General features: G+C 41.8%; 1 protein-coding gene across 2 annotated transcripts in view; it reads left to right on the top strand.

Moving 5' to 3' along the window:
• Nucleotides 1–6,201: 6,201 nt before the first annotated feature.
• The window catches only part of PDK1 (pyruvate dehydrogenase kinase 1), a 50,154-nt gene continuing 35,254 nt past the window's right edge, over nucleotides 6,202–21,101 (top strand). The window contains exons 1-7 of one of the 2 annotated variants that reach the window (XM_006070261.4): nucleotides 6,204–6,574; nucleotides 8,342–8,483; nucleotides 11,767–11,838; nucleotides 16,539–16,723; nucleotides 17,047–17,142; nucleotides 18,160–18,237; nucleotides 19,964–20,040. In XM_006070261.4, the coding sequence (XP_006070323.4) occupies nucleotides 6,373–6,574; nucleotides 8,342–8,483; nucleotides 11,767–11,838; nucleotides 16,539–16,723; nucleotides 17,047–17,142; nucleotides 18,160–18,237; nucleotides 19,964–20,040 (852 nt within the window). In that variant the 5' untranslated portion in view covers nucleotides 6,204–6,372. Of the gene's footprint in view, nucleotides 6,575–8,341; nucleotides 8,484–11,766; nucleotides 11,839–16,538; nucleotides 16,724–17,046; nucleotides 17,143–18,159; nucleotides 18,238–19,963; nucleotides 20,041–21,101 lie in introns of both variants that reach the window. The other variant, XM_044933762.2, reaches the window with a different exon arrangement.

Genomic DNA, 21,101 nt, shown 5'->3' with positions numbered 1-21,101 from the left:
GAGCTGCAACCTGGATGCCTTGTTCAGTGCTAACCTAAAATCGTGCCTGCCCAGCACACAGCATGTTCAAGGAAACATTTACGGAATGAGTGAACCCCAGAAGTAGGTACCTAGAAAACTCAGAAGAAATGAAATGAAATAAATAAAGGGAAATTGATGGTGAAACTAGAAATTTGGACTTCCCACTCCAACAAAATTTTAAAGAGAACAACTTGAACTGTGCTGATGGCATATATAATTCAGACATCTGCAGACTTCTTGCCCCCGGAATTAGTTGAAATGGCAAATTCCAGCGTGTCCAGATCCAGAGACAGTGGACAGTGGACAATTCACACTGTCCAGGTCTGTAAATTCTTAGGGGTTTTTGACCTCAGAGTCCCCTTCAACCTAACCACTGCTTAGGCTCCTCAAGTGCAAATATTGCCCCAATTCTTATGCAAAATTCACCCTTTTTACCAATTTGCACAAAGGCACAAAAGACCCAGTCTCAACAATTTTTTTTTTTTTTTTTAGTGAACTTTACTGAGGGTTCAGGAAGCTCCCTCTTTCTGAAACAGCCTTTGCAATCACCACCTCCCCTCTCCCTAAGCTCTGCAAAGTGGGTTCCTCTTCTAGATTCCTGCAAGTCTGTTCTAAAAGCGGTCCCTGGGGATCTCCCTCTCAACTCCAGCAGCTTATCAAATACCTCGTCCAGATAAATACAGGGTTTTCCTTGAAACAAGTCCTGGTAAGCAGGATGGCCTCCATGTCAAGGCACAGGTAATTACTTGAACGAAGGTCTTTTTTAAACACAAAAGGCAAATGTAGGTAGAATACAATGCACTGTTCAGAGCACAAGTTTCTAGGGTATCTGATTCTGATTCACTGTGTTTGAGCTATTTACAATGGTAAATTGCAGGTAATTCTTGCCTTATTCAGTTGCTAAGCTGTATCTGACTCTTTGCTGCAACCTCATGGACTGTAGCACGCCAGGCTCCTCTGTCCTCCACTATCTCTCGGAGTTTGCTCAAACTCATGTCCATTGAGTCAGTGATGTTATCCAACCATCTCATCCTCTGTCACCCCCTCCTCCTCTTGCCCTCAATCTTTCCCAGCATCAGGGTCTTTTCCAATGAGTTGACTCTTCACATCAGGTGGCCAAAGTATTGGAGCTTCAGCATCAGTCCTTCCAATGAATATTCAAGGTTGATTTCCTTTAGGATTGACTGGTTTGATTTCCCTGCTGTCCAAGAGATTCTTAAGAGTCTTCTCCAGCACCACAATTCAAAAGCAATAATATTTTGACACTCAGCCTTCTTTATGGAGAAGGCACTGGTGACCCACTCCAGTACTCTTGCCTGGAAACTCCCATGGATGGAGGAGCCTGGTGGGCTGCAGTCCATGGGATCGCTAAGAGTCGGACACGACTGAGCGACTTCACTTTCACTTTTCACTTTCATGCATTGGAGAAGGAAATGGCAACCCACTCCAGTGTTCTTGCCTGGAGAATCCCAGGGACGGGGGAGCCTGGTGGGCTGCCGTCTATGGGGTCACACAGAGTCGGACACGACTGACATGACTTAGCAGCAGCAGCCTTCTTTATGGTTCAACTCTCACACCTGTACATGATTACTGGAAAAACCTATATTCTTGCCTATATCCATGCAAATATGTTCTATCAGTTAGAGGTGGAGGGTTCCTGACTCCTAAGGGGAAAAGCCAGTTTTATAGCCCTTTACAAATTCATTTCTGTAATCCTATGTTTTTTTTACCTTCCCCTTTGAACTGGTTGTAGTATCTTCTCTGAGTTTCTCATTTAATGAATTAAAATTTCAGTGTGTTCATTTTATTTTTTTCAGCTTCAATGAGATATAATTGATAAAATCTTAAGATATTAAAAGTAGTACACACCATGATAGAGATGTGTTCATTTTGTAGTTGCATGAAAGTCATGATTTTATCTCTTTTGAAAGTTACCTTTGTAAAGCAGCAGTCAGGGGTCTGGGGCAGGAAATGGTAGCACACTCAAAGGGGAAACTGAAGAGTGTTTTCAGGGACTATTTACAGAGGTGTGGGCAGAGCAGAGATGGAGATAGTGAAGCACCCCAATCAACAGGAGAGGGAAACTGGTACCACCTCTAGGGCTCCCTGGGCGCAGGACGGGAGCTGTGGCCATACTTAAAAGGGACACAAGTCATGGCCCAGCAGGAAGGAGCAGGAGAATGAATAATCACTTTTCTCTCCTCTTGTCCGCTGAGCCCCATGAAGCCACAGGATAAAGGAGACAGGGTGGCATAGTTCAGCTTGTTTTCTATTGCTTTCTACATGATTTTCAGTCAAATCAATCCGACAATAATCACAAAATCTCAGGGAATTTAGAGAATCCAGCCCAAGTCTGCTATAAAGAATTTTTTAGAGAGCCTTAAATTACAATTATACTTTATATGTACATAGTTAAATAATATAGCCCTATGGTAAAAATTCATGAAAGATATACCACCCTTTGATCACTTTGTATCTTTGAATACACATCTTATGTATTAATATCACTTCATTCATATCTTATTCATTCATATCGCTTCCTCTAAAATATTTTTACCATAGTCTTAATAACCATCAAGTTAACAGATACCTAAAAAACAATCTAACATTCTCTCCAGTTTCTGGATCCTCAGCCTTTGACCAAGAAGTGAAAAGCTGATGCAATTTTGTATCTGTTTTTATATACTCATTTGCTATAAGTTGGGTGGAAGTTTGGTGAATATCTTTGGAGAAAATAAAACTTGGATTGGTTTCTGGGTGAACGAACCTTGACACAATAAACCCCAAGCTTCTGCCTGGCCTTTGCACTTTCACACAAGTTAATGTTCAGTTGGGCACCTCAACATGCTCAGGTGGAAAGCAGCAGAGTTGCAAAACAAGGCTGAGGAAGCTGATTATACTGTGCATGATCGTGTGAGGAGAATTCAGAGCTCAGGGAGTAATCTGGAAGGAAGGGGAGGAGGAGGAAGGCCACATGACTGGAGGCTGCAGGAGAGCTGCGGAACAGTTGACTATTTTAAGGATGGCTAATGTTCAGTTGTAAATTGTCTTCTACCAAACCTTTGGTAAAGTTGGCTTCATGAAAAATGTGTGTGAGCGGTTCTGATTAAACCTTAATAAGGAAATAATTTTTTAAAAAACAGCAATAATGGTTTTTTTTAAAAAAAGATGGAATCTGAGTGTTTAGTATATCCTGGGCATTGTGCTAACAGATGGCTACACTATCTATTCATAGTCACACCCAATGAGACAGCCAGTATCCCCCCTTTCTAGGGAAGGAGGCTGATGCTCAGAAAGGTAATTCACTCAAGGTCACATATCCAGTACATGAAAGAGGATCTGACATCAGAATCCAGGCTGTGTTCATAGCACCACATGGCTTTGCAATCACCCTCCCCAGCCTCCTTAAAAAGCTGTCCTTTAGTCTCTGTCATTGACAAGAACCCCCTCCTCCTCTAAGGTCGCCCATTTCACAAAGGGCTGTAACCAAAGTTTTTCCATGTGGCTGAGATCTGTCTCCCTACAGTTTCCATCCCCAAGTCTTCCATCTGCTGTCTGGGTCACTCAGAGCAAACATAATCCTTCTTTTACGGAGCAGGCTGTCTAATATTCGATGGTGGACTTTAAATAATGTGCGTTCAACAAATATTCATAGAATAGATGAAGGCCACATTTGGAGGGTACAGAGTATGGCTGGTAGGACAGCAAATATATAAAAATGATTTGATTACTTTCTCTGCTGCTGCTGCTAAGTCACTTCAGTCATGTCCGACTCTGTGCGACCCCATAGACGGCAGCCCACCAGGCTCCCCTGTCCCTGGGATTCTCTAGGCAAGAACACTGGAGTGGGCTGCCATTTCCTTCTCCAATGCATGAAAGTGAAAAGTGAAAGTGAAGTCACTCAGTCATGTCCGACTCTTAGTGACCCCATGGACTGCAGCCTCCCAGGCTCCTCCGTCCATGGGATTTTCCAGGCAAGAGTACTGGAGTGGGGTGCCATTGTCTTCTCCAACTTTCTCTACCTATCTCATAGTCTTATGTTCAAACTGCTTCCTCTAAGAAATTTTTACCAAAATGGTAACAACAACCAGGTTAAGAGATATCTGAAAGAACTCTTAGAGGCACCACTTTTGGAAAATATGTTTAAGTGCTGCTTCTACCCCAACCCTCAACTACCTACACCTGTAAAGGTGCTCAGTGTTTTTCTTCAAGCAAAACCTGTGGGACTAATGAAACTGAGGGCAGTCATCAGTTTGATCCCTTAAACTGTAACTTTTGCTTAATCAGTAATACCAGTAACTTCACTGATGAAACTTGCCTTAATTGTTCCTGCACACTGCACACCCTTCGTCAGGTAGCTTAGACAGTCATAAGACTCCTTTAGCTGGCCTCTAGAGGCAGTACCTCTGATGGGTGGATCACTATAGTAATGGTTTCAAAAGTTGTTTTTCAGGAACATGGAGCTAGTCTTGCCCAGTTCAGATCAGTTGAGACCACCAACCATTCAGCTGGGCCTGCTGGAGTGCTGGATGGAGAACCTCTTGACATCAGAAGGCCAAACACTCCACCCTCAGATGATACCACCCTGCCATTTTCTTCACCTTTTTCTTATCGCCAATCACCTTTCCCCAGGCTTCAGGTCACCCAACTTCTTTGTCCCATAAATATCCCAAGCTCTTTCCCTTAGGGAAGGTGAATTTAAAATTTGGTCTTCCTTCTCCTTTCTTGGCTGCTTCATGACTTATAAACCTTTCCCCTGCAAACCTTGGCATCTCAGAGTGTGGCGTGCTGCATGCTGGGCAAATGAATGCAGTTTAGTAACACTGCTACTGCTGCTAAGTCATTTCAGTCGTGTCCGACTCTGTGCGACCCCATAGACAACAGCCCACCAGGCTCCCCTGTCCCTGGGATTCTCCAGGCAAGAACCCTGGAGTGGGTTGCCATTTCCTTCTCCAATGCATGAAAGTGAAAAGTGAAAGAGAAGTCGCTCAGTCATGTCCGACTTTTAGTGACCCCATGGACTGCAGCCTACCAGGCTCCTCCGCCCATGGGATTTTCCAGGCAAGAGTACTGGAGTGGGTTGCCATTTCCTTCTCCAATGCATGAAAGTGAAAAGTGAAAGAGAAGTCGCTCAGTAGTGGCCGACTCTGTGCGACCCCATGGACTGCAGCCTATCAGGCTCCTCCGCCCATGGAATTTTCCAGGCAAGAGTACTGGAGTGGGTTGCCATTGCCTTCTCTGTTAGTAACACTAATACACCCTAAAAAGACATTCATCTCATTCTTTACGCATACATTTTTATACAATCCAAGATCCGAATATGGAGAAAAGAACTGTTCTTCTAGACCAATAACTGCTGTAAATATTTATGTATATACATACACATATATATAAAATCTTAAAATTGTATAATATATAAAATATATATTTTAAATTAAACTACACACCCAAGGAAAAGTAATTTTGTTGGCATCTAAGACATAACAAACCACTGGGATTAGATATATGTAGAAGGAGCAGTGGCGAGAAGGGACAGTGGTGATTTTCACTGTAGAGAGCCTTCGCAGCTCTGAAAGATTAAATCGAAATTAGAAATTCTCTAGTCTTATATTCACTATTTGGAAACTGCAAAGGTTGGAGCAATCAAACTGTGACGCTAAGACAGTTAAAGAGAAGGGCAGTCGGAGTTGTGGGAGCCTTTATATACAGTGCTGTCCAGGCCGAGAATGACAGTAGATAAAGCTTCAAGTTGAGCCGCCAATTCTCTTCTCTTGGCACGGGAGTCGATAGTGCTCACCATGTGTACTTATGTACCACTGTTTGGCAAGGGTCTGCTCTGAAAATTTTGAGGGTCTCAGTTTGCTCCTCCGTAAAATATGGGCTTGTTTTTTGGAGCGTTTCTGGAACACGCTCTAAGCAAGACACTGTGGTGCCTGGAAGCGGATGTCGATCCTGTGCTAGAGGTTTTCGGCGGAGGACAGAAGACCTGAGGAAGCAGGAAAGTGGGATTTGTTTCCAAAGGGCTGTGACTGGGCGCGCCACACCAGGAGAGGCTCGTAGGTGCCCGGCCTCCACGCGAAACCCCGTCCTCCCGCTCTCTGGGCCCCGCCCCGCGGCACGGGGGGCGGGACTTTGGCTCGGGGGCGGTCCGCACGCGATCCCCGCCTCCTTCTCCTCCCCGGGCCCCGCCCAGCGGCGCGGGGGGCCGGGCTCCGGCAAGGGGGGCGGTGGCCGCGGCGGTGACAGCCGCTCCCGGCCCCCGAGGCCGCCACGTCCCTCACGTACCACCCGGCCGAGCGGCGGAGCTGCGACCTGGCGCCCGGGGCTCCGGCTCCTCCGGCGCGGCTCGGCATGAGGCTAGCGCGGCTGCTTCGCCTAGCCACCTCGGCCGCCCCGGGCCCCGGGCTGCGCGCCGCCGGCCCTAGCGTCAGCCGCAGCCTCACCTCGGACTCGGGCTCCGGCCCGGCGCCCGAACGCGGCGTTCCCGGCCAAGTGGACTTCTACGCGCGCTTCTCGCCATCCCCGCTCTCCATGAAGCAGTTCCTGGACTTCGGTGAGTAGGGCCCGGGCTTTGGGCCTTCCTGCGCAACCCTAGCCGGGAGCTGCGGCCGCTAACCCCGGCCGGGCCCGGCCCGCGCGGGTGCCCTTTCGTCTCCGGCGCTCCCGCTTCCTCAACGTCTCTCCTCCGGCGCTTCGGGCTCCTCCTCCGTCCCTCGCGGACGGATCCCTCTGCTCAGGTGCAGGCGTCCGCGCCCCCGAGAGATAACTGGGAGAGTGTGCGCCTTTTCCCCGTGTATTGTTGAAAACAATCCCGGGGCCCGACCCTCTTTTCAGCGCACGTGTGCACCTCTGCGCTCGCAGCCAGGCCCTTTCGGAAGAGCCCAGCCCCAGTGAGAGGCGAGTGTGCTGACACCTCCGGGAGTCGCGTTCAGATTCTGCAGAGTGCTGATAAATGCTTAGTTTTGCATATGATGATTACATAAAAGTGGCGTGCTGATAGGGGAAGCAGGTTCTGACTGGCCCGGTGTTTCATAGAATGTTTTCCTTGCCACTGGCTTAAGAGTTTCCACCAACCGTACAATTCATTTCGTCAACAAGAGTCCGCAGCACGTGTAAAGTGCATGGGTACAGTATGCTGTGGGGTTTGTTTACCGAAGTGACTCTCCACTTTCCTCTTTCTCAAATGAGTGCTTCCTGGTTTTCTCTAGAAAAGATGCAGAGGAATTGTAAAGTCAGGCATTTAACTTTGACTTCTCATAGCAGGGCGCTAAGGTGAAATGGGAAAACTAGTCAAGTCAAAATTTCAAATAGACAAGAGTTATCTTCTGCATTGTGAGTGCGGTTTGGTCACCAACGGATCACTAGTGGCCTGAAAGATAGCAGCGTAGTTAGCCACTTAATCTTAAACTTGTGGTTTACAGTGTCGATTTTGTTTGGTTCAAAGCTGTTGGTTTTTGTTTTTACCTTAAAATGACTGTAGTGTTATTAAGAGGGTGAATTTGACCTCTTTCCCAAGTATGCCATTAAACTTCCACAAGAAAATGTTTTCTTTCAATACGATTATTCCTATTGACAATCTCGTTTTTGCTATGGTTGTCTCTTGCTAAAAGAGCAAATCAGTGAGTTTAAAATGTATCACTGAAATAACATGACTTTTTAGTTTAACTTTAAATGGAACTGCTTGCCAAATGCGATTCTACAGCTGTTCTGTTTAGCATCTTGACTAGGAGTGGAGGAAGGAGCAGATTGCTTTCCAGGAATCAGACAATTAAATAGAACCTACTGGGGGAGAAGCTTGAACATGATCGCAGGGCAGGCATTGGCAGCTGTTGCTTTCTCTTGCCGGAAAGACTACTCTTCATTTACTCTTTGCTTATGGCAATTAGTATAGTGGTTCTACCTGGACTCAATGAATCGTCTGATGAACATGTCAGAATTTCCACTGCTTCTTAGACAGGTTTTTCTTATAAACCTAGTTAGGAAACAAGTTTTTAAAATGATAGCAACAGGTTATATAGGATAGGCTTTATACAGGTCCTACGTTAATCAGACGGTGCCTTGCTCAGACTTGCCTAGGTTGTCTTAGTTCTAAGATGGGAGATGTGAATAATGGAGACAGGAAAATAACCTCACTGATGCTCTACAGTGTGGTTGGAAGGTGGTTCAGAATGTCGCACAGCCCTAGAGACTGGACTGTCTTGTCCCTTGCTCCTCTTCTTGCCTTGTCATTATGGTGATGATATCACTTGCCAAATAACTCTGTGTTTCTCTCTGCCTTATGGCTTCCACTTACTGCTGTTCACACTGTATTTGGTTTCAGGATCTGTGAATGCTTGTGAAAAGACCTCATTTATGTTTCTACGGCAAGAGTTGCCTGTGAGATTGGCAAATATAATGAAAGAAATAAGTCTTCTTCCAGATAATCTTCTCAGGACACCATCAGTTCAGTTGGTACAGAGCTGGTAAGATTCACTGTTCTTGTGTTTGCAATTTGAGTAGTGTTGTAGACTTTACCCAAAGTTAAAGCAAATACTTTTTTACTCTTCAGTGGTGTCTCAAGGTAGTAGCAGCATTCCTCCTCCTTTGTTTGGGTGTATCTGGGCTTGTCACCTGAATCCTGGACTGTACTACTTTTTGGTTTTGAAAAAACAATCAGAAATGCACAGAAATACAGACACTATATTTAAGATTTGTGTTATTAAATCTCCAAGGATGTTATTTTATAATGTAATAAAAATATCTACCATAAGTTGGTAATTACCTTTAATCCCTTCAATAGCCCTGCCCAGTAGGCATCCATTTTACAGATGAAGAAATGGAGGTACCTACAGATTAAGTCCTTTGCCTAAGGCAAAAACATTCATGGTAGAGCTGGGATTCAAACTCGGATTTGTTTGTCGGAGAAAGCAATGGCACCCCACTCCAGTGCATTGGAGAAGGAAATGGCAACCCGCTCCAGTGTTCTTGCCTGGAGAATCCCAGGGACGGGCGAGCCTGGTGGGCTGCCGTCTATGGGGTCACACAAAGTCGGACACGACTGAAGTGACTTAGCAGCAGCTTAGCAGCAACTGCTTTATGTTGAAGTCAGATTAATAAAATGTGTTAAAGGGTGTAAATTTTTTTATAAACTAAATTTATCTTACTGAAGTATATCTTTATAAGTCACAGAAGTTAAAATATTTATTCTATCATTTAAAAACAATTAGAAGTTATTAGTGGAAAGCCACTCCAGTACACTTGCCTAGAAAATCCCATGGATGGAGGAGCTTGGTAGGCTGCAGTACATGGGGTCGCTACGAGTCGGATGTGACTGAGTGACTTCACTTTTACTTTTCACTTTCACACAATGGAGAAGGCAATGGCAACCCACTCCAGTGTTCTTGCCTGGAGAATCCCAGGGACGGCGGCAGAGCCTGGTGGGCTGCCGTCTATGGGGTCGCACAGAGTCGGGCACGACTAAAGCGACTTAGCAGCAGCAGAAGTTATTAGAATTGTGTAGAAACTATGATCTCTCTTCTAAAAATGACAGTGGAGCTATTAAGGGTGTGCATGCCTATGTGGCCACCTGTATACAGCCTTTCTTGTTAATGTTATTAAAAGTGTTACTCTGTTAACCACTATACATTTCAAACAAAAGAGTTTGCCAGAGTTCAGTCTTAAATGGAAAAATTTAGTTGCAAGGCATTTCCCAATTATGATTTATGGAGATCCTAGCTTTCTTGTTGTAACCAATATAATTATGGGAGAAGCTGATATAATGTCAACTTTTTAAAATAAGTGAAAGAAATATGACTGCTCCATAATTGATAATCCGATACTCTCCAGTCCAAAAATGGAATAGTTAGAAATGTGGTTTAAGTAAGAGACATTTGTTTAGGAACTCTGATGCAGGGAGAACAGATAATTTTCTATGGAGGTTTATTCCTTTTTTTAAAAAAAAAGAAGCATTAAAAGTAGAATTCCCTGGTGGCTCAGAGGTTAAAGCATCTGCCTGCAATGCGGGAGACCTGGGTTCGATCCCTGGGTCGGGCAGATACCCTGGAGAAGGCAATGGCACCCCACCCAGTACTCTTGCCTGGAGAATCCCATGGACGGAGGAGTCTGGTAGGCTAGAGTCCATGGGGTCACAAAGAGTCGGACACGACTGAGTGACTTCACTATCACTGTGTTACATTTTTGAAATATCGGTGCCTAACACATTGTAGATGTTGACAATTTAATGCCAAAAACTCTGCCTCTGTTCACTGGTGCTGAATTGAACCTTGAAGCCAGTTTTAGGTGAAGTAGAAAAGAATAGCTTTATTGCTTTGCCAGGCAAAGGAGGACACAGCAGGATCTTGCCCTGAAAAACTGTGTGTCCCAACCCAGGGATGTTTGGTGAAGAGTTTTATAGCAGTGGTTCAAGGAAGAGGTTGCTGATAATGATCAGGCTACATGCAGGCCTTTAATCTGGCCTCAGGTAGTCTCCTGATGTGCTTCTTGAGATTATCAAACCTTCTGGAATGAAAAATGCTAATATCTTTCCTTTGTTGTGCGTGTTAGTGCTGTAAAAGAATTCAGAGATGTGTATCTCTGGAGGGGAACCAGACTGACTCCAGGTCTGCACTGTTGTCCCTTGGCCGCTTCTCCCTTGTCTCTGCATCCTCTCTCTTCCCTGATTAGCTCCTGTTTGAACCTGCCCTTTGGACCTCAAGGAAGGTCATGGAAACTGGAGTCTATTCCCTACAAATATGAAATGGGAGACATGGAAAGGCTTCTGTGCCCAGGAGCCCCACAGGGTCCTGCTTGGTTTCAGTATCTTCTGAATAAAAGCATAATTGTTATTGCCAATGAAGGGTAAGGGTTAAGTCATGACAGTAGACTCAGAATCACTAGACTTTGGAATGCCTTGGCATGCAGTAGGGCATATTGTTTGTCAGAAACAACTTTCCAAACCAACATGGGGATTTGCAGATTTTTAAAACACTTTCACTGCCCCTGGACGCCTACTAAAATATGGCAGCTGAAGGTCCGGCCAAAGCAGACCTTACACTAAAGAAGGCCATTGAATGACAGGTGTTTTGGCTCTGGCCCTCCACTGCCATTGTGCTCTGTTGCATGACCTTCAGAGAGGCATATGACGTTCCTCATTTTGCTCCTTTACTAGGTGATTTGCTCCATCGTATTTTTAGGTAAATTAAAAATGTGCATTTTCATGACTTTTGTGTTTTTGTTCAGTTGTTTAGAAGAACCATGTGTTAGATTGTAGACTTTCAATAAGCATCTGCTGACTGGACGTAACATCTAAAATTAAGGTTTTAAAACAAAGACATTTAAGTTAGATTCTTAGATCAAGGTAAGCTGGCCTCCACATTTTACTGAGACTAAGACAAATTAAGTCATTTGCCCAAGATCACATAATTGTTGGTGACAGACTCAGTTCCCATGACCATCAGTATATTTATACTGTGATGTACAGTGGTAATTTTAAGAAATATAAAAACTACTTTGTGTAGAGAACTTTAAAAAAAGTAGGAAATTCTTAAATCAAATTTAACCTAAGCTTTTAGGAGAAAATGTACCTTCTAATTACTGGCAGGGACTTTGCTTGAATGTGAATGGCTATACAAATCCCACTTCAACCATAATTCACTAAAAATTAATTAACAGTAAAGAAATGTTTAAAATGCCTGTTGATCATTTTCACAATATTAGACTTTCAAAATGTAAAAGAACAGTCTTACAAGGGGTTGATTTACATTTTAGGTATATCCAGAGTCTTCAAGAGCTTCTTGAATTTAAGGACAAAAGTGCTGAAGATGCTAAAACTATTTATGAGTAAGTACAGTTGTTTTGCCTTATTTGAACATCATATGAAACATCATCATATACTCTTTGAACATCATATAAAAATGTAAATGTATTGCTATTGGATCATTTTAGGGAAATTGATTAACTTTTGGTTTTTCACTGCTTTAGAACATATGATGGTATATGTGTCTTGTCACAGTCCATGCAGGCCAGCCAGGTAACATAAATCCAGAAATTGGACTGGGCATAAGAAGAACTTCATGTTTCTCTTCACTCTAGTGTAAAGAAAGATGCAGTTCAAATCTTGTGATCAGGGGAGATCCTGATGTGGTCTCAGGGCCACTTGGATGGTAGGAGACTGGTGAAGACTTGGTAATGAGCACTTGCTTCTAAAGGACAGCCTCTCAGCTCTACTGACCATTGCTGAGCAGAAACACTGCCCAGATCACGTGATATGTGTGTGTGTGTTGGGGGGGCGGATATAAGAAAAGCTGCAAGTCTAGTTATTTTTGTTTTTTAAGTTAGATTTCCTAATTTTGAAAGATTGGAAACTAAACCTTCAACAAACACTGAAGGCCTGCAAGACAGAAACTTGTCTCTAGTTTATGAACTGTGGTCTGCGAGACAATGTAAGTAATGTGACCTATTAATAATCAACATACCAGGACTAATAAACCTCGTAATCCCCTAAGGCAAGTTACCTGCTTATTCCAGTGAATGTTACTCAGAACTTAAAGACTGTTTCTGTTGTTGTCCTCCAAGTCCATTACACATTTTTTTTTTTTACTGTCTTTAAAGGTGGTAGCAACATTTCACTTTTTAAACATGATTTTGGTTTGAAAATAACACCAAGAATTTGTGTAGGTATGCAGCAAAATTTACACAGATGATGTCACTTACTCTTTAAAATGACTCTACTTAAATAATACTATTTGTGCAAAAAGAGATACTATCTGTGGACAAAAAGTCTTAAAATAGCATTAGGCTCACATGGACAGCAAATGGATTTAGACCCATCTGGCGACCCACTCCAGTACTCTTGCTTGGAAAATCCCATGGACGGAGGAGCCTGGTAGGCTGCAGTCCATGGGGTCACTGAGAGTCGGACATGACTGAGTGACTTCACTTTCACTTTTCACTCTCATGCATTGGAGAAGGAAATGGCAACCCACCCCAGTGTTCTTGCCTGGAGAATCCCAGGGACGGAAGAGCCTGGTGAGCTGCCGTCTATGGGGTCGCACAGAGTCGAACACGACTGATGTGACTTAGCAGTCTAACTTAAAAGTAAACCTTATGCTGAAAAACCTTCGGAAAATAGTCATTCAGACCTGAATTTTAAAAAAATAACGTGAGCAGCCAGGCAAAATAATACTATTTTGGTTTTGACAAAAAAAGAGAGATGTGAAATAAATGATTAAGAAGTAACTAGAAATGATGAATTGTTTTCAAGGAGTTTGTTGTTTGTATTTTGGATTAACAGTTTGGTTTTGAAACTAATCATAAACTAGGAATTCCAAAAATATTTTGAGCAATAAGAGCATCATTGGAATAGGTTAATAGTAGTCAAGATGATGACTCTGAAGACTTTGAATGAGGAAGCAGTCATTTGGAAGTGTGAGTTCTGATGGCTATATTATTACAAGGTAGATTTTGTTACTTCACAACTAAGACTTCTTTCCTCTTTTATTTACTTCTTTAAATTAGCCATGCAGTTCAGTGCACTTCAGTTGCTGGGTTGTGTCCGACTCTTAGTGACTCCATGAACTGCAGCACACCAGGCTTCCCTGTTTATCACCAACTCCCAGAGATTGCTCAAACTCATGTCCATTGAGTCAGTGATGCCATCCAACCATCTTATCCTCTGTCATCCCCTTCTCTTCCTGCTTTCAGTCTTTCCCAGCATCAGGATCTTTTCCAGTGAGTTATTTCTTTGCATCAGGTGGCCAAAGTATTGGAGCTTCAGCTTTAGCATCAGTCCTTCCAAAGAATAGTCAGGACTGATTTCCTTTAGGATGAACTGGCTAGATATCCTTGCAGTCCAAGGGACTCTCAAGAGTCTTCTCCAACACCACAGTTCAAAAGCATCAGTTCTTCAGCGCTCAGCTTTCTTTATGGTCCAGGTCTCACATCCATACATGACTACTGGAAAAACCATAGTTTTGACTAGACGGATGTCTGTTGGCAAAGCCATGCAGTAGTGTCTTCAAATGACAGAAACAGAAATGCTGGATGGCTTGAAGATTTTTCTTTGAACACACATTCACCTTTTTTCCTCCCATTTTTTTAAACTCATAGAATGGAATTAGAATTCCTTTCTACTTTTCTAAGTGGCCCTTTCTCTCTTGAACCTGGGGAATGGTTCCGAAACAGACAGCCTTTATGGGCTCATTCATCTTTATCCTTACAGAGCATGTGTTCCCTGGAAGCAAGTGCTCTGTCTTCTCTTATGCTGACTGTGCCTGGATCCCATCCTCATAGCAGGTGTTGAAATAATCTTAGTTGATGATAGTTAAAGAAAACCCTTCGCATTTGTAGGATTGTGTTTTGTGGCAGCCTTACTTTTAGGAGTTCCAAGAAAATAATTACATTTCACAAGTTTGTTTTTGTTTTGGAGTTTCTTAACATCCCCATGGAAAAGAAATGCAAAAAAGCAAAATGGCTGTCTGAGGAGGCCTTACAAATAGCTGTGAAAAGACAAGAAGCGAAAAGCAAAGGAGAAAAGGAAAGATATAAACATTGGAATGCACAGTTCCAAAAAATAGCAAGGAGAGATAAGAAAGCCTTCCTCAGAGATCAATGCAAAGAAATAGAAGAAAACAACAGAATGGGAAAGACTGGAGATCTCTTCAAGAAAATTAGAGATACCGAGGGAACATTTCGTGCAGAGATGGGCTCAATAAAGGACAGAAATGGTATGGACCTAACAGAAGCAGAAGATATTAAGAAGAGGTGGCAAGAATACACAGAAGAACTGTACAAAAAAGATCTTCATGACCCAGATAATCACGATGGTGTGATCACTCACCTAGAGCCAGACATCCTGGATGTGAAGTCAAGTGGGCCTTAGGAAGCACCACTACAAACAAAGCTAGTGGAGGTGATGGAATTCCAGTTGAGCTATTTCAAATCCTGAAAGATGATGCTGTGAAAGTGCTGCACTCAATATGCCAGCAAATTTGGAAAACTCAGCAGTGGCCACAGGACTGGGAAAGGTCAGTTTTCATTCCAATCCCAAAGAAAGGCAATGCCGAAGAATGATCAAACTACCACACAATTGTACTCATCTCACATGCTAGTAAAGTAATGCTCAAAATTCTCCAAGCCAGGCTTCAGCAATATGTGAACTGTGAACTTCCTGATGTTCAAGCTGGTTTTAGAAAAGGCAGAGGAACCAGAGATCAAATTGCCAATATCTGCTGGATCATTGAAAAAGCAAGAGAGTTCCAGAAAAATATCTATTTCTGCTTTATTGACTATGCCAAAGCCTTTGACTGTGTGGATCACAATAAACTGTGGAAAATTCTGAAAGAGATGGGAATACCAGACCACCTGACCTGCCTCTTGAGAAACCTATATGCAGGTCAGGAAGCAACAGTTAGAACTGGACATGGAACAACAGACTGGTTCCAAATAGGAAAAGGAGTACGTCAAGGCTGTATATTGTCACCCTGCTTATTTAACTTCTATGCAGAGTACATCATGAAAAATGCTGGGCTGGAAGAAGCACAAGCTGGAATCAAGATTGCCGGGAGAAATAGCAATAACCTCAGATATGCAGATGACACTACCCGTGTGGCAGAAAGTGAAGAGGAACTAAAAAGCCTCTTGATGGAAGTGAAAGTGGAGAGCGAAAAAGTTGGCTTAAAGCTCAACATTCAGAAAACGAAGATCATGGCATCTGGTCCCATCATTTCATGGGAACTAGATGGGGAAACAGTGGAAACAGTGTCAGACTTTATTTTTGGGGGGTCCAAAATCACTGCAGATGGTGACTGCAGCCATGAAATTAAAAGACGCTTACTCCTTGGAAGGAAAGTTATGACCAACCTAGATAGTATATTGAAAAACAGAGACCTTTGCCAACAAAGGTCCATCTAGTCAAGGCTATGGTTTTTCCAGTGGTCATGTATGGATGTGAGAGTTGGACTGTGAAGAAGGCTGAGCGCCGAAGAATTGATGCTTTTGAACTGTGGTGTTGGAGAAGACTCTTGAGTCCCTTGGACTGCAAGGAGGTCCAATCAGTCCATTCTAAAGGAGATCAGCCCTGGGTGTTCTTTGGAAGGACTGATGCTGAAGCTGAAACTCCAGTACTTTGGCCACCTCATGCGAAGAGTTGACTCATTGGAAAAGCCTCTGATTCTGGGAGGAACTGGGGGCAGGAGAAGGGGATGATAGAGGATGAGATGGCTGGATGGCATCACCGACTCGATAGACATGAATTTGTGTGAACTTCGGGGGTTGGTGATGGACAGGGAGGCCTGGCGTGCTGTGATTCATGGGGTCCCAAAGAGTTGGACATGACTGAGCAACTGAACTGAACTAACATCTCTATAGAGGTGGTATATTTTATTATCTGAAATATACTTAAATAAGCGTAAGAAAACATGCCTTGATGCTCTTTTACTGAATTAGGCATTTCTTGTCTAGTATAATTGGCTAAATTTAGATTTTAGTATCACATTCACTTGCCAAAATATTTGGCTGTTTTGACAGACAGGTTTGTTTAGCTTTACAGACACTGTGATACGGATCAGGAATCGACACAATGACGTGATACCCACAATGGCTGAAGGTGTGGTTGAATACAAGGAGAGCTTCGGGGTGGATCCTGTCACCAGCCAGAATGTTCAGTATTTTTTGGATCGTTTCTACATGAGTCGAATTTCAATTAGAATGTTACTTAATCAGCACTGTAAGTGTCTGGAAGTCAAGAGAAGAAGCTAAATAATCTGTGTTGGTATATTTTACATTTATTTAGAAAACTTCCTTTTAGGGAGACTATCAAAAAAAAAAAAGGAGAATATTTACTTTTACTTTTTTTTGTATTAAGGAAAGCAAATAGACTGCCATTGAAAGGAGGTTTTTAAATTTATGTTTAACGTTATGTAAGAATGTTTATGTTTTAAGGAAAATACTTGTTCTACTGTTTGATACCAGTTAGAGAAACAGTATTCAAATCCAGACAGCGGCATTATGTATTTTAGGTTATTTTATTTGTTCTTTAATTTTTTATAGCTTTATTATTTGGTGGAAAAGGCAAAGGAAGCCTATCTCATCGAAAACACGTTGGAAGTATAAATCCAAACTGCAATGTGGTTGAAGTTATTAAAGGTAAATACAGTTCTCCTTTCAGAAAGAATGCCAGAATCAGAATTGTTGAGTGTGTTTTCTTGCTATTAAAACAGTTATTTGAATCATGAGATAAAATGATATAACCCATGCATGGGTTTGAAAATGCCTTTATAATGCTAATTGTGCACTATGTATAGGATGAATGTTTTGTTGATGCCATGCTTTATTAGGCAAAAGGTGAAGATATTATGAGGGTATCTATTTGAGTTCAAAATATTTCCTTATTCCCTCCTTTCTAATTCCCTATATTGAAGCCATAATTCATAATAGTTTGGCTTGTATCTTGCCACAGCTTTTTCTGTTTGAACCATATATGCTTGTGCACACACATAATTGTTGGTCTTACATTGCTGTTTTTGGAACATGGGGTACTTTGTGTATGTTTTTCTATAAATTTACAAACATTGTGCCCTGTGTAGTACATGTGGGTATACACCAGGTTTTTGAATGACTGTTAGGGATGTATCAGACTGTATTAATCTGTACTCCTATTGATGCATATTTCTGTTGTTTCTATCACCAACAATATTGCAGTAGACATCCTTATTTATGTGCTGACTTTTGCTAGTATTTTAGAAGGCAGGGTTTCTAGAATTAAAAATATTTTAAATGTATTTAAAATTTTATAACTCCAAAAATGTATCAAACAATGAATGAAAGTGAGTATTCCCTAAACCCTTACCAACTCTAAATTTTCGTTACATGTATTGTAAATATTTTCCTCAATCTGCTGGTTTTCTTTTTACTTTGTTTATGGTTTCTTTTTCCATACAGATATTTGAAAAATATTTGGTAATCATATCTGTCACTTTTTGCTTTATATGGCCTTAGGCTTTGTCATGTCATACTTTAAAAAGACCGTCCCCAAACTAAGATTATTAAAGTATTTTTTTTTCTGTAGAAAGCTTTAAAATTTCATTTGTCTATATATTATTGCCATCTTCATGAAGCAGAAGTAAATTTATTTAATGACTTTTTTGTTTTGATTCACACTAGATGGCTATGAAAATGCTAGGCGTCTGTGTGATTTGTATTATATTAACTCTCCCGAACTAGAACTTGAAGAACTAAATGGTAAGCCTGATGCCTTTTCCTAAATGATTAGTGTTATGATTACCTGAGAAGGAATGATAAGTTAGATTTGTTTTAATATAAAACAACTTGTTTATTGGATATGAAAGCTGAGGGAGAGAAATCATGTTAAAAATATATGTATTTATGTGTGTGTACGTATATATGTATATTTTTTAATTTAGTTGGATTTTTTCTGAAAGACATTTTGCCTTTTTCTTTCCCATTTTCATTATTTTAATTGATAATATTGATTCTTTGCATATTTTTTATTTCCTGGTTAGTCACAGAAAAAAGTGATCCTTCTCTGGTGGCTCAGATGGTAAAGAATCTGCCTGCAATGCAGGAGACCTGGGTTTGAGCCCTGGGTCGGGAAGACCCCTTGGAGAAGGGAATGGCTTACCCACTCCAGTAGTCTTGCCTGGAGAATTCCGTGGACAGAGGAGCCTGAGCCTGGTGGGCTACAGTCCATGGGGTCGCAAAGAGTCGGACACGACTGAGCGACTAATGCTTTCAAGAAAATTACATCTGACTTTTATATGTACTTCATGGGGTCGCGAAGAGTCGGACACGACTGAGCGACTGAACTGAACTGAACTGAATGTAAGGTTTACCCTTTAAGATTTCTACTTCCTGAGTTGTAAACCAATTTTTTATTGTTGAGGAAGTAAAAAAGACTGGAGATGTAAAAGAAGAAAGAAAGATGTCCATCTGTTTGAGACTCTGATTATCTCTGATGGTCTTCTTTTGGACACAAAAGGTTTAGATGCCTTGGAAGGAGATTGATGAGTCTCTCTCTGTTTTCCCTGGAGGTAGGGTAGTTTGATAGAGGGAGAGATTACCTCAGTTAGAATGACCCTGTAAGAAGAATAAAATTAAATAGGCTTCTGCTGAGTTGTATTCTGGACCTTAGAGTGGGAGGGCAGTGGAAGAAGTTGCCCCATTGAAAACAGAGTTGCCTGGTTTTTCTAAAGCCATAACAGTACATTCAGTGAATAAGAACGACAAGGCACAAGTGATAGTTTGGGAACCTGAACTGCTGTGGGCAGTTTCCAGATGTACCATCTGTGTTTCCCAGAGCCAGTTTATTCATTGGAGAGTCCAGCTTATTGGCTGAGTGAGAATTCTGAGGTATGGCGACTCTTACTCCTTTACTGAAAGTTCTGGTTTGCTTATTATCTGTTCTCTACCCCCAGCTGGGCTCCTGTTACATGTTTGAATGTAGAATTAGTAGCCCTTGATAAGTCAATGCTAGCTCAAAGTGTTTATTTGAATCTATATGCACAGAAATGCCCAGAATAAAACAAAGCATCCCACCTGGGTGAAACAATTAAAAAATGGCTTTTTAAAGAAAGAATGTATTTATGTGAGTTGGACCATGGAATTTAAAGACTTTAACACTTCTTTTTGGAAGGAAAAAATTCTGACTGTAAGACTGAGTGTCTTAAACAGACTCAACCATCATAGACGAGAATGGGAAGATGGGTTGGTAGATGGTTATGCAGGATTGCAAGAGTGACCGCAGGACTCATGTTGTCACAGGCAGGTATAAATTGTGCGAGCCCGGCATTCCAACACAGATACAGTAAAAAACTGGTGTAGCCCTTCTCCCCCCAGTAGTACTATCCTCCATAGTAAATGTTTTCTTTTCAGCACTACACAATATATTCTTTAAAATGCTTTAAGCACATCTCTCTGTACTTTCATATTTTTCTCTTCTGCTCTGTAGCAAAATCACCAGGACAGCCAATACAAGTGGTTTATGTACCATCCCACCTCTATCACATGGTGTTTGAACTTTTCAAGGTTTGTAACATAGTATTACATCACCTTTATCAGTCCTTTCCTAAGGTTAGGAATCTGCTTTGAAAGTTTAAATACTCTACCAGGTTTTCCTCAGTTTCATTAAAAGATGCCCTTTGGTGTTTCATGGCACATCAGTGGAGATAAGCTGTTGGTCAACACTGATGCCCTCAGTGTAGTGGTAAGCTCAGACCTGGGGCTCAGAAAGACCTGGATTTGAATTCCAGTTCTGCCACCTAAGATGTGTGTGACCTTGTGCAAGTCTCTCAACCCCAAGCCTCAGTTTCCTCCTCTGTCAAACAAGGATATTATTATTATCCAGGTTGTTACGAAGATTGAGAATAATATCCTAAATGTCTTATACAATGGCAGCACATTATACGTGTTTGATACAATTTTATTTGTATTTTTACAAAGCAAAATGTTTAGAAGAATGATTCTCCACCCCTGAAGGACCACAGTCCCACTGTCATACGCATTGTGGTATGCATTTTTTTGGAGAAAGTCACTTACATTGACTTACGTGACTTCTGCTGTTATATTTGCTCTTTACAACAAAATTTGAAAACTAAATACATTTGTGCTCGTAATGTTGAGAGTACATTTTTTTCTCAGCACCATACCAAAGACAGTTGTTGGTAGACAGGAAAGTGTGTGATGAGGAGTATGGGTCCATGTGGCTGAAAATATTACCCCACATCAAGCCTGTAGTCTCTCTCAGTGTGGTTACCATGTCTTCAGCCAGGAGCAGGTGAAAGAGAGACGAGGTGGCTTTCAGCCTGATCATGAAAAAAGAAAAATACACTGAAACATAGAAAAACTGGCTGACTGTCTTAGAATAACAAAGATTGAAAAATGTTCTTGGTTCTAAGACAGCAAGAATGTATCTAATATTTTACAAAAATCTTTCTACCAAAGTGGTTAAATGAATAAACGATTTGCACTTAAAGGATTAAAAGTAATTTTTTCCTTGAAATTTCAGTCACCTAAAGATCTGGTTCCCTATGATGCTTAATAAAAGAAACATTACCATATTATGTAACAGACTTTATTATATCAGTAAT

Source organism: Bubalus bubalis, chromosome 2 (genome assembly GCF_019923935.1).
Source record: "Bubalus bubalis isolate 160015118507 breed Murrah chromosome 2, NDDB_SH_1, whole genome shotgun sequence".
NCBI classification, from domain to species: domain Eukaryota; kingdom Metazoa; phylum Chordata; class Mammalia; order Artiodactyla; family Bovidae; genus Bubalus; species Bubalus bubalis.
Note: the sequence above shows the minus strand (reverse complement) of the source record. Positions and strands in the feature narration are given on the sequence as shown.